Here is a 14,392-nt window from a genome sequence, read left to right as displayed (position 1 = left end):
AGTAATGATTGGTGAGGGTCTCCAGCAACTCTGCCCAGGGCACACTCTTTAACTCACGTGGTGCGACGAGTGCTGTGGCGGTATCAAAGACTGTGGCTCCACAGTAGCTGAGGAAGTATGACTTCTTCCTGTGCTCTCCTGCATCAGCTAGGCCAATGGCATCATGATGTAGTGGTTAAAGCGATTTTTGTACGACTCTCCACTTCTCTTCATCAGGCTTGAACGGTGGGAAAGCTGGATTGGAATTCATGTTGTGACTTCCAGTTGGTTTCAGGGCTGTAAATTCTCTCTGGGTGACAACCCTCTGTGCTCCAGGTGAGGGAGGCAGCTGCTGCTGCAGGCTGATAGGGCTGAACGTGGCTGCTGTGGTGGCTTGCCAGACTAGTGTTTCAGCTCTGGAGAGGCTCCACAGAGCCTCTCTCTCTCTCTGGGTTAACGAACGTGACTTGCTGCAACGGCCGTTGGCAGCGTTTTGAATTTGCCTGCGTGGGCGTTGACTGAATAACAGCACCGCGCTGCAGAAGCCGGCAAGAAATTCAGTTCGCGCGCTCTTTTGTGCTTCAGGGCTGTCGTAGCATTTCACTTTCCTGTAGCTTTCGAGCGGCTCTTACTTTCGCTTTTGCTGGCGTGAGCTTTCCACGGCGAAGGCTGCGGCCTGTGTGCTCCAGGCATTAAAGCAGCAAGACTTTATTCAATGAATAAAGGACTGAATTGTACATGTCAGCGCTGCTGGGAGCAGGCTTCAATGAACACCAGCGGCTGACCTGACCCTGCAGCTGCTGCAGTAAGCACGGACCTGGTTGGGAACTTTGGTAAGTTCCAGGGACATAACTTTAATTTTGCTAACTTAGCATGTTTACTTAAATATGTTCTGCTGTATATATATTTAGCTTTCTCAGCCCAATTCACCTCATAGGGTTGTTGTTGTGTAGGGAAAGTAGGAAGAAGAGAGTGTTGGATAAATCACTGCCTTATTTGTAAAAATTAATAAAGGCAGGATATGAATGAATAAATAAATAAATAACAATACTTGCGTCAATTGATGCTTCATTTATTCTCTAAAATTTCTTTGGATAGCAAACAACAGTCTCTGGGAGGTTTACAACGTCAGCCTATAACTGATCCTTGTTTTACCTATCTTGGAAGAATGGAAGGCTGGGACAGCCTTGAGCTCCATCAGGCCATGAGCAGAATTAGCCTGTAATACTACATTCTGACCATTGCACCTCCAGGGCTTTATAGAATGTTAGATTTGAACAGATTCCATGAACCACCCATCTTCCCATAGGGTAACTCCTGAGCAGTTTACAGTCACAAAAAAATATGTCTATACAAATATAACTAAAACATGATTAAAATCAGACACTGAAACCTAAGAACAGAGGAGGAGGGCTGGGGCGGATGAGGGGATCTGTTGTTACTCTATCAACCATCTCCTCTGTGCTGTTCCTCCACTGGGGCCCCAGGCAAAATGGCAGAGCCAGGACTTTAGGCCCTTAAGAATGCGGGCCTTAAAATGTTTATGTTTGGGTATTTGAAGCTCTGAGATTGGTCCCATGATACATCATATTACACACTATTAAAAATGCTCTAAGGACACCTGTATAATAGATGCTGAGAGGAAGGCAGGCTTTGAAATGCACCCAGTCCTTCAACAGAAAAAGTATGTGCACAATCTTGAATGAATCCTTGGGTCCTAGCTCAATGCTGGAGAACTCAAAAAAAATTGTACAAACCGACAGGATTTTGATTCCTCATGTGAAAGGTTCACGATGAAGCATAGTTATTAAGCAGGAGAGGACTTCCAACCAAATCCCGTAATTTAATTAAGACTTAATTTTCTGTTCAATCGACAGTGCTATGCAACAGGTGTAAGCTGCTGCTCTCCAGTTTTGTTGAAACAGCAACTGTGGATTTCCAGGCATTGTTTCTACTATCGGTAAAGAAAGGGAGAGAAAGTGAAGCTGGAGGTGAAATAATTTTGAAATTGGCCTGACCTATAGAAGACCTAAATCAAGGAGTTTGCATTTAAAGTCCTCAGTTTTGAATTAAAGAAGTAAACTAAATTAAACATAACAAATAGTCCCAATAATTTTTCTCAATCAGAACAGATGCTGAATTTCAAATTAGGCAAAATCTTTACATGATTTTACTTTTCCATTAATATAAGCTAAAAGCTATTGTCTCCATGATTATCATTAACTATGCTGCTCAGTTATATTAATGAATGAAATCAGACAAAAATATTATAATTATGCCATGCTGAGTAGGCTAAATATAAAGGGTAGTATCATGATGGAGACCTTAAAATTTAATTTTGTAGCACTGTATTAACAATCCATGTGGATATATCTGTATATGAAGACAGAGCTTGCCTGATATGTCATGATTTAGATATTAGACCAGAAGTACAGAAACAGATTCTACTTTAGACTTGCTGGGTTACGTTAAGCCAATCACTCTCTCTTAGCATAACTTACCTTACATAGCTGTTGTTCTTTGGAAAAATCGATAGAGAGATCATGATGCATATAGCTTTTAGCTCCTAATTAGAAGTGGGATAAAAAAAGTGTGTAAGCTTGTGTATGTGTGCTTATAGGTTTTCTGTAATATCTTGCTTACATATAATTAATAAAAATTCAAGAAAAGAGGAAGAGAGCAAAACAATATCGATCTGTGTGTGTTCTTATATTCTCAGACTTGTTTATATGTAAATAAAATTGTATACAATTTTTCAATAATAGATGACCATACCCCACTGTAATTATTCATACATAACCTCTGATGATAAGCAACTGATTCATATGTTGTAAATAAATGTAAATCAGGTATTCCAGTATTGAAGAACTAGTCTCTTTGCAATACAAAAGCAATAAGAATTCATTCTATTGTCTAGCCATCACCATCATTTTTCAGGTAATATGTACAGTATGTGGTTGAAAAGATTTGGACATTCAAGTATAGTAAAACTCAAATTAGTATATATGATTAGTTATATGATTATTTCTTCCCAAGCAGAATGACATCACAAAAATGTACGCTTTACTGATATGTTGCTCCCGTTGCATTATTTATGTGATAATTGTAATAGATAGATAGACAGAGAAACAGACAGATAGACAAACTGAATTTTGGGTGGCTGACCCTTTGCCTTATCAACAACTGCACACTATAGGATAACAATTTTACATTTTATGTTTAGAAATATCCCAAAGTTTCTTTTTTTTCTTTTTTTTAAAAAAAGCTCTTTTAGGACAACCATGACCTGGATGATTGAGAATCTCGATAAACATGTTTAGAAATAGTTTTGCTTTAAACTAAATATAGTCATTAACAATTTAGTAAGCTTAAAGAAAAACAGAAAAATTATGCGATTAATCTTTTTGGATATGAATCTATTGCTGATGGTTCAGTAACATTTTATTAGATAACAACTTTCCTGTTTAAATAAAGTAAGACAAACAGCTGGTAGCAAATATAAAGAGTTAAAAATAAATAAATCCTTGCAAAATTAAAAAAAATCCTCACGAAATGTAAAATATTGGGAAGTTTGACCTGTATTCATTTTGCTGTTGGGGAAAAAAGCTTTTTTGTTTTTTTTGGTTCTTCCTTCACAGCACATTTTTTGACATTCAGGATATGACCATTTGCACTTTACCTTTATGAGAAATCTAAAAAGCTATTGGTTGTTTTTCTTTGACAAATGTGAGATTCATCACATAATCAGACAATCCTTTTTAAAAAAACAACAAAGGGAATTAATTCAAGAAATAGGTGTATGTAGGTCATTGCCACTTTGGGAACTGAGAATTATAGTTGGTGGTTGGTGGGGAGACATCTTGAAACAAACGTCAGGAAAAAAATGAAGTTTATTGAGTGTTGGTGGGCAATCTCTTTAAGAAGCATATTCAGGCATGCCTGGAAATGAGGCCAATTTATAGTAGCTGAGAGTAGATCTCGGGGAAAAATTGGGGGTTTTCTTTGTTTTATAAATGCAATATGACTACTTTAAGACTGATATTATAGTTTTTAAGTCTGCACGATTCCAAAATCTGTAAGAAGCACTTATGGTCCTCTTAGGAGCACAACATGCTACCTGAGGAATTCTGGGAGTTGACGTCCACATACCTTAAAGATGCTGAGAGGGTTAACGCTGTGTTAAACTAGTGTGGGTTTTTTTTTCTTTCTTTCCCAGGCTCCTGCCTGAAAAAGAAGTGCTGCTGCTTTAAGAACCATATTAATTCAATGAAAACATTCCTTAAACCATCCTCATCTTTTTCTGAGACTCATATAGAAGTCTTCACAAAGGTGGATTAACACAATGCTTGCACGGCCTCTGAACCTCTTCTGCCTAATGGTTTTAGAAATGTGCGCAATTCTAATAGTTTTCATCTGTAGCCTACCTCAGATCCCTGGGAGGGGGTGTTACTTGCTGTCATTGTTCAGTAATCATGATGTGAAGGAGCTCTTTCTACCAAAAGAGGACTTAGTAATTGCGTGCAGACTTGGAGCATCCATCCATATCTTGAAATGGAGACACAGGCCTTATCCTAAGCATCACAAGTGGTTCTATAAGGACATCTTATAGAAGATATTGACATATTTTGAAGTGGACTACATTTTTGTGGGGCAACAACTATTATTTGAATTCCTTAGGACATTTAAAAAATAAAATCAAATAAATGGCAGCAGGCAGAGACTAAGCACTTTCCTGTATTTAAATTACACCAAAGCCCTTTCTTTCTAGGATATGTTTTTAAAAAATGAACTGGTGACTATATTCTTTAATAAGCTTTTGTTTCTTTCATTTTTAGGCATAGTGAAGTGAACTGGATTGATCTTCCTGAAGTATGTTTCTGAGGAATAGCTGGTTTTGTGCTCGCTGGGCATGGAAAAACATGAAAAAGGGCTTAATAGTCCTTGCCTTCTTCCTCTTGCACGTTTCTGATCTGGAAGGTAGAACGTCACCTCCCTTTGTCTGGAAAACAGGTAGGGATGAATGAATCCTTAACTGACATTTACAGCTTGGACAATTGTGATTCTTCAGTCATTCACAAGAATGGATTTATTTATTTATTTAATTTATTTTGATTTGTCAATCGCTTAAAAGATAATAGGTATAAGTATAAACATAGTTATGAATACATGAAATGGATACATATAAGAAAAATAAAAAGAAACAATAGGACAGGGACGGTAAGCACGTTGGTGCGCTTATGCACGCCCCCTACAGACCTCTTAGGAAGGGGTGAGGTCCATAGTAGACAGTCTAAGGTTAAAGTTTTTGGGGTTTGGGGAAGAAACCACAGAGTCAGGAAGAGTATTCCAGACATTGGCCACTCTGTTGCTGAAGTCGTATTTCCTGCAATCAAGTTTGGTGCGGTTTACCTTGAGTTTGTATCTATTGTGTGCTCTTGTATTGTTATAGTTGAAGCTGAAGTATTCATTGTCAGGTAGGACATTTGTAATGTATGATTTTATATACTATACTGAGATCGGACCGGAGACAGCGTAGTTCTAGGTTTTCTAGGTCTAGAATTTCAAGTCTGGTTGCATAAAGTATTCTACAGTGAGTAGAAGAGTGGAGAACTCTTCTTGTGAAATATTTCTGGTGATGGATGGAGGAGGTTACCCTCCTGATTTTTCCTGAATGCTTTCATAGAACAGTTCACAGAATCATAAAGATGGAAGGGGCCTTAAAGGTCATCTAGTTCAAGCTACTGCTCTATGCAAGAACCATTATAACATTTCTGCCAGATGGAATGTTGGAAGGAAGGTCTCCATTGAAGTAAAATTCATCACTTCAGGTGTCAGCCTGTTCCACTGGCTAACAGCTTATATAGTCAAGAAATTTAGTTTTTCTTAAAGTTTTAATCTATTGCCCCCTCTACTCCTGCTCCTGCTACTATATGACAGCCATTGGATATTTGGAGATTGCTATATCTCCCCTCCTGTCAAGTGATCTCATCTGTTGTGTAAGTGTGCCCAGTTCGTTTATCCATTCCTCACAGGATTTCACTTTTAGATCCTCTCACCATCTTGGTTGCCTTCCTTTGAACTCATTTCGGTTGTCACTGTCCTTTGTGGTGCCCAGAACAAGACCCATATTCCAGGTGGAGTCTGACTAGAAGTGAGTAAGAGCAAAAAAAAAAAAAAAATCCTTCTTTTAACCCCAAGCTAGCATTTAACATTTTAATAGCTTCATCACATTGCTGGTTCACGTTTAGCTTGTGATTGAGAAGTAAATCCAGATTCCTTTCCTGTTGTTAAGCCAGGTTTATCCTTCCTTCCTTCCTTCCTTCCTTCCTTCCTTCCTTCCTTCCTTCCTTCCTTCCTTCCTTCCTTCCTTCCTCCCTCCCTCCCTCTTTCTTTCTTTCTTTCTTTCTTTCTTTCTTTCTTTCTTTCTTTCTTTCTTTCTTTCTTTCTGTCTGTCTGTCTGTCTGTCTGTCAATTGCTTATAAGATAATAGGCATAAGTAAAAACATAGTTATGAATACATGGATACGTATAAGAAAAATAAAAAATAAAAATAAAAGAAACAATAGGACAGGAACGGTAGGCACCTTGGTGCGCTTATGCTTATCCTGTCTCATACTTGTATCTTACAGCTTCCCTCTCCAGATGCAGACCTGTATGTTTTCCTAGTTAAATTCCATTTATTCTTTTCAGTTCAAGGCTCTCTAGATTTTTCTGACTTTTCTTTCTTCTGAGGGGTTAGTTGTCCCTCCCATCTATGCTTCAGCTTCAGCTTTGATAAATGTCCCCTTATCCAAGTGCTGATGAAACACACACACACACACACACACACACACACACACCCCTCTATGAAAGAACCAGGGGTCAGGACAAGAGCATTCACTGCTTCCCTCCAAGCTGAAATGTAAGTAGTGATGGATTCTCTTTTAGGATAAACAGCTTCAAATAGGTGGAATAGAAGCAGTGTTATTGTGGTAACTAAAACTATGATAGTTACATCTACTTGTGTGTGGAACAAGAAGTTAGATGAGAAGCAAAAACCTGGAAGAAAAGAAAATCATGCATTAATTTGTCAATTTATATTTTGAATGCAGTAGAGGCAGGGAGTTGGGGAAGAAAGCAAGCCGTATGCTGAAGCCATCATTTCACAATTTGGGTTTCAATAGCTAATCAAGTGCATTTTTATGTATAAAGGATTTTTGGCAGTGTAGTTTTATGAGGTCTGGGTTTTTCTTGGTTTTGGTGCTTTGCTAGGTGTGTAGTACAAAGGATATAAGAAGCCCAACAATCCTCCAGAAAAGCTTTGGGAAAAGAAATGTCTTTATTACATTTTTTTAAAAAAATGAAATAGTGGTTCAAATATTGCTGTGTCTTGTTGATTATAGCATTCTGATAAAAAGGGATAGAAAATCCATTAATAATAATGGTATGGGGCTTGTTTCCTTAGAGAAGTTTCTTAATGCAGGGAAACACATCTTTCCAAAGGATGGAATGGGAAAAAAGATAACAATTCAAGGATTTTGAATTATTTCCCTCTATCTATCTGTGTTGTCACTAGGGATGTGCTGTGCTTTGGATCTGTAGTGAAAACACGCTTCAGGCACACATCTGCACCTGTCAGCACCTCCTTAAAAAGCTACATTTTCTTGGTTGGATGTTTCCAGGAAAATATGTGTTGGGTTTCAGGATGTCTGACAGTGCTGATTTGTGCCATGTCTTTAACATTTCACGACTCAGATGTTATTATTTACCCAACAAAATTAAAAATTGTTTTGCCGCATGGAGATTGGATAAGATTTCACTCTTGGTTAAAGTACACATTTTCAGGACTTCACCTATTAGAAACTTCTTAATATTCTCAAATAGAATGTAAAGATCATTAATGCTCAAAAGAGTTACCAAATGAAAGGGAGAAAAAGAAGAAAGGAAACATAACTAATTGAAAATAAAAATGAAACAGTATCTTTCAGGAGGACCTAGTGATCCCAGCCACCTCTATCTTCATTCGAAGCTATCAAAGAAAACTGGATAGGGGAGGAGGAATCATTCAATTAAGTTCATTACTTCTCTATAGACTGCTATTTGAGTGTTCATCATTTATTTAAGTTAATTAACATGATTCCATACCAGAGTCAAAAGAATTATCCCATTCCAGTATCCAGGGATGCAAAAAATGCTTAAGAGTAAAGAAAGAGAGAAAAAGAAATATTCTTCCTTGCCCTCTCTTCATCTTGTGGGTGTGTGTGCATGCACACACACACACACACACACACACACACGTGTACACACACTTTTTGTCTCTTGTAGACTGGCCATGCTGGAACTCTTTATGCTTCTCAACCACTCTTGAAGGTAAATTTGGTTAATATCATGGGCTCTTATCTCCTAATATTCCAAAGAATTGGAATAGGAAGATAAGTTAAGGTAGTAGAAGATATATATGATAAGATACTAGAAAGATAATAATTATTATTTGAACTTTTATGAGCAGTTTTGGAGAAAATATGCAAGGTACCGCTTCCAGAAGAAACTAAGAAAAGTCAGATTTCCATGTTTATAGTTGTGAAATTTAAGGGTCTTGGAAATGTGTGTTGTTGTCCATAAAACATGAAGTATTTCTAGATACGTCTTATACATAGTTATGTTGACCTTTGAAGATAAGCCTTCAACGAGTTTTGAAATATCTCAGAAGATTTAAGGATTCTTAAAATGTTTTTTTTAAAGGATTGATTTTTCTTTTTATGGATGGTGTATTCAAGACCCTTGTTAAAAAGCATATCAACAGCTGATTTGTGGATATATGTAAGGTCTGGATCAAAGTTAAAAAATCTGGTTTGAAAAAGTAGACCAAAATATTATTTTGGATTGCTTTCTCTTTCAAATGCAAAAATGTTATTGTAGTTAGACCGCTTTTCTGCTACTATTAACCAGATAGACTAAAATTTGGTCCTGTTCCCCCCCACCCACCCAAGTGGTTGGACATGCTGGCAGCCTTTGGATATTTGAGGTAAAATTCTGGCTTAATAAGCTATTTAATCCTTTGCAGTTTTGAGTCAGTAGTGTATATTAGGGCCAACTAGGGTTATCATATGTGGGCTTCAAAAATCTGGATAAACTCTATATGTCAGCAACTCCTAGCTCTTTTCTGCCATCTTTTCTGCCAGATTTCATAGTCCATATGTGATAGCCCTAGGGAAACAGTAATGAAGTGACTGTTCATAATGAAGTTAGTGAATGAAAATTTACTTTTCTATTGAAGAATGATATTCAAGGCAGCATATAGTAAGAATGCAATTGCTAAAAACAAAAGAAAAAAAATGAAAGTTCAATTAAAAAAAACTAAAAGTGCAATTTAAAAAAGCAAAATGACAGGCTAAAGTCTTGTCTCTATTAAAAAAAAAAACGCCAAGAAAGAATTCTGCTAGATAGACAATTAGCTGGAGTTCAAACATTGAGAAAATGTGATTATATTCACCTCAAATTTTTGGTTCACTTCATTTAATTCAAATGTCAGACTAAAGCAGTGTTTTCTTCAGAGGTATTCAATAAGTAGGCTAGTAAGAATAGAATTTAAAAAGGAGAATGCAGCCCTCTAAATAGCGTGGCTAATTTGTTTGACCATATGCAATCTTTTGCAGGTCTCTGATATCTTTGTAGAATTTGTACAGCTTTCTTGAATTGCAATGGGGAAAAAAAGATATGTGTACTGGCAGCTAAGTATGAAGTCCCAACATTTTTGGTAGCCTCTTCCAGTTGCATATCCATTTGAAATCCAAGAGTAGATCAGACCTGGCCATATTACAGTTCCCAGGTCACATCTAGCTTTTTCACTGTCCCTATCCGGCCTACAGTGATTGCTTTTATTTTGAAGGTGACTGCTATTCCCCCCCCCCCAATTTACTTATGTTTGTGTACACATGCCTCACAGCTTCACAGACCTATTGGTTTGGTTCTCCACAACAGTCTAGTTTTTCATGTGGCCCCTTGGAAAAATTATTTGTGCACCCCTACCCTAGATGAATCTACTATTCTCCTCCATGCTGCATCGAGAGCCCAGGATGGGTTGACTCCTTCCTATGATGTCATAGCTGAGTCTGTACTAAGATATAAAAGCCAGCTCCCGGGAGAGACCCAAGCATCCTTGGAGGAGATTTGTCGTGCGGCCACATGGACATCCCTGTCTCCTTTCATCAGACACTACCATCTGGATGCTTTTGCCTTGGTGACTGCAGCCTTTGGCAGACGGTTGCTTCAAGCGAGTGGTTCCACAGTTGGTGTGATGAGCCGGACGAGGACCCGCCCGTGGACATGCAAGCTTTGGTATGTCCCATCCGGGGCTCTCGATGCAGCATGGAGGAGAATGGGCGTTGGTAGAAGTTACCGTGAACGCCCTATCTATGCTGCGAGAGAGCCCAGCCCCTCCCTTGATTCGTCCGGAGAGGGTAAGACATATTTCTGTATTTATTTTGGGCTTTCAGAGACACCTTTCAGTCTGTCAAATATCTTCGCCAAAGCTGGGGTCTCTCCCGGGGGCTGGCTTTTATATCTTAGTACAGACTCAGCTAAATGACATCATAGGAAGGAGTCAACCCATCCTGGGCTCTCTCGCAGCATAGATAGAAAGGGGGTTCAGGGTAACTTCTACCAATGCCCATTTTCAGTTGTGTCTCCAAGCTGTAAACCAACTGTATGTGTGGCTTGTTTTTGGCTTTGATGGCAAGGATATTCCAATGGGGCCTACCAGGATTTCTTATCAGATCACCAATGCTCCTCAAATATAGCATGGTATATTATTCTTGTAGTGATTATACAAAGCATTATTTTGTGTTGATAAGAACTTAGTTTAAACTAGTGTAAATACAAATGTGTTGGAATACACATTTTATACAAATACATTACTTTCTTTGGTATATATGACTGTGTTTACACAGATAGAAAATTGCCCTGTTTCAAATTAACTTTTGATATCAATTATGCCTCATGTAGCTTTCTGAGGGTAATGTATTACTCACTGCAGTCTCATGCAAAAGAGCTTTAAATTATTCTTCCTAAAATATTCCAATATGTAAAGTGATACCTGGATGTGGTACTCAACTTATCTTTCATTTTTTTCCTTCCCACTAAAATTCACATATTTTATATGTATATGATCAACATAGCCATTGACAAATGATCTCAACCTTTGATAGGCACCTCTATCAAACATTTTCCAGCAGAATGTAATTGAAAAACCTGCTGCTGCTAAAGGGCATAAAATAAAGATTTCAATTACCCTGGCTGAAAATACTTAGAATTGCAACTTTTATTTCTGGAGATATTTTGCATGATCATCATATTCCTATACTTTATCTCCATATTTGTGTTTTAGATGAGTTAATCTTAGTTAAAGGCCAGCAAGAGAGTATTTTGGAACTCTTGGCTCTTGCTATGTTTCTTTAAATGACTTTAAAAAAACAAAAGTCTCAATGGGAGGTGCATCCTTAAAGATTAACTACTTTCCAACATTTTTCAAGTGATGCGCAAAATGATGCAATTAAAAATCAGTATTATTTGGATGCAGAGATTCATGTTTAGCTAGTGAGCATGTTACACAAAACATGACGATTAAAAAATGAAATAGCATGTTTGCATGTGTTAGGACAAATTCCTTTCCATAGATATGAAATGATCTGAAAACAACTCGGTCCTTTTTCTTCCAGGTTTTACCGGGAATATTAATTAGATTGTTTTTAAAAACAGAATGAAACAGAAAGGACGTTAAAGGTCACGCGGCTGGTGCTAATACTTTGCCCTTTCTTTTCAAACTGCAAAAGTCACCCTGATTAAAGTATTTCAGCTCTCATATAGGTATTTTAATGTAGACAAATTTATCACAGTTTTGTTAACAGGAACGGCCAGGGATTCCATCCAATTAAGTGAAACTCTTGTCCCTACTGTAGATGTTTTCATTCAATCATTTAAACTCAATATACAGAATGGAGAAGATTTGAAACCTGTACAGTTCAATTAGTTAACAAATTAATACATTAATTAATACAATTATAATGCCTCATGGTTGTATTTTAAAATTGGAAACCTATGCAATAGGGACCCAGAACAATCCATTGCTGTCCTTGCTCACTGTGACCAATGCAACTACCTGGTGATTTTCCCATCTATTGAACCGGAATATGATTTATATTTAGCCTAATTACCGAGGGAGCTGTACAGTGGGCAGCCTGATCCGTGAAATGGGCAGTCCTGAATCAGTTCCCTTCTGACTCAGAACAGCCCAGACTTGGAGAAGTGTGCTAATTTTAGGGCTAAATTATCTGATCCAAAGAGTGACTGCCAGCTGTGAAAACAGTCAAATGAAGGGGTAGGGAAGTACTTTCAACTTTCATTTCTGAGCCGGTATGAAGGAAGCTTGAGAGACCAGTTTGAAGCGGGGCTGTGAGCTGAAAAACATCTCAAGCTCCTTCCCTTTGAGGCTCAACATAAAACAATCACTCAGGCACAAAAGGATGGAGGAACATTTGATATGTATATGCCACAGATCTTAGGAAGAAAAACCTTCAAAAGCCATTGTGCAAGAATTCCAGCAACTGCTGGGTCAAGTGTCAAATTCTATGTATAATCGACGTTTCTTACACCTTTTTTAAAAATATCTATTCCGCATAAATGGCTAGAGTTGATTTGTGTGTGGGGTGGTGGTGGTGGAAATATTGTTTACATTTGTGTTTTGGTAATAAAAAAAGACTGAGCTCTAGAACGGGAGAAGGTGAAGATGGAGACAAAAATGGCAATCACTGTCTTTCTCTTCCTGGGGTCACTGAGGAAGGAGATGCGAAAAGGCCTGTGAGTTCAGAAGCCTCACCAGCTCATGCCGAAGGAGAATTGGAAATTATTCCCTTCTTCTATTTCAGTTGGCATCGCTCTCTTTGGTTTCCGTGTTCCACAGCAGGTAAATCTTCCCTGTGTCTGTGGTTTCATTCGAGGCAAGTTGCATCCGAAAGCCTTCTGCTGAATACAGATAGTCCTCGACTTACAACAGTGAGCTTAACGATCGTTCGAAGTTACAGTGGCACTGATAAAAGTGACCCGTTTTTCACGCTGGCAACCATTGCAGCATCTTCATGGTCACAGGATCAAAATTCGGAAGCTTGGCAGCCATTTCATATTGCGGTGTCCCTTGGTCAGGCGATCACCTTGGACGGCCTTCTGATGAGCAAAGTCAATGGGGAAGACAGATTCAGTTAACTGCGTTGCTAATTTAACAACTGCAGTGATTCACTTAGCAAAGGGAAAGCAAGGAAGGTCATAACATGGGGCAAAATTCACTTAGTAAATGTCACTGGGCAGCAAAAAAATTTGGAGTCAGATGTGGTCGCAAGTTGAGGATTACCCATAATGTGCTTTCTGAATCGAGATTGGAGAGCTGAGAATGCTTGAAATATCTATGGAACTTTTAAAATAGCTTCTCTCTACGTTTTGTTTAAATATAAAATCCTTGATTATTTTTTACCATTCTTTTTTTAAAAAAGATTTTGCTTGATATGGAAATGGAAATAACCTAAAATAGGAAGCTACTCAGTAGTTTATTATCACTCTGCGTGCAGCAATCTTCTCCAGTCATAGCATATGGATATTTCCATAAAAGCATATAAGACAAAATTATTTTTTAGCAGGTCTTTATTGTTTGCTGTGATAATGATGTTTAAATTTTCTCTATTCTAATTATTCAAGTATATTGGGATACTGTGCTGATATGATTTTGTGTTTGGTGAACTCTATATATTTTCTGCTTCCCCTTGTATAGTGGAAGCCAATATATTGATTAAATTAAGACTATGAATGTGAATAAGAAACAGACTTTTTTTTTAACAAGATGATGAATATGCATACTATTATTTGATTTGCATAGGAAGAAAATTGCCAGAAAACCTTTATATGGTTCTTCCGTATTTATAGACTATTAAAACTCTCATGTCTGTCTCATTGTTTATAACCTTCAGTTTGCTGAACTAGTGCATCACAGGGTACATGTAGTCTTCAACTTTCGGCCATTCATTTAGTGACCATTCAAAATGACCCCAGCACTGAAAAAAGTGACTTATTTTTTCATATTTATGACCACTACAAAGTTTTTCATATTTATGACCACTGAAGCATTCCTGTGGTCACATGATCAAAATTCAGATGCTTGGCAACTGGCACACCTTTATGATGATGGTTGCAGTATGCAGGAGTCATGTGATCACTTTTTGCAGTCTTCTGATGAGCAAAATCAATCGGGAAATCCAGATTCATTGAATAACCATATTACTAGCTTAACTTCAGGGATTCACTTGACAAGAAAGGATGTTAAATAGGGCAAAATGCACCTAACAACTGCCTTGAATAGTAGTGGACATTTTGGATTCAATTGTGGTCATAA

General features: G+C 37.8%; 1 protein-coding gene across 1 annotated transcript in view; it reads left to right on the top strand.

Annotated features, from left to right (window-relative positions):
• The window catches only part of THSD7B (thrombospondin type 1 domain containing 7B), a 528,825-nt gene that overhangs the window by 83,906 nt on the left and 430,527 nt on the right, over nt 1–14,392 (top strand). The window contains exon 2 of the mRNA XM_087920301.1: nt 4,815–4,989. Within this exon, the coding sequence (XP_087776427.1) occupies nt 4,851–4,989 (139 nt within the window). The 5' untranslated portion in view covers nt 4,815–4,850. The remainder of the gene's footprint in view (nt 1–4,814; nt 4,990–14,392) is intronic.

The sequence above is a fragment of the Pseudonaja textilis genome, chromosome 1 (assembly GCF_049901715.1).
Source record: "Pseudonaja textilis isolate UNSWEBS1 chromosome 1, rPseTex1.2, whole genome shotgun sequence".
Taxonomy (NCBI): Eukaryota; Metazoa; Chordata; class Lepidosauria; order Squamata; family Elapidae; genus Pseudonaja; species Pseudonaja textilis.
The sequence above is the reverse complement of the archived record's forward strand: the minus strand, read 5'-3'. Positions and strand labels throughout refer to the sequence as shown.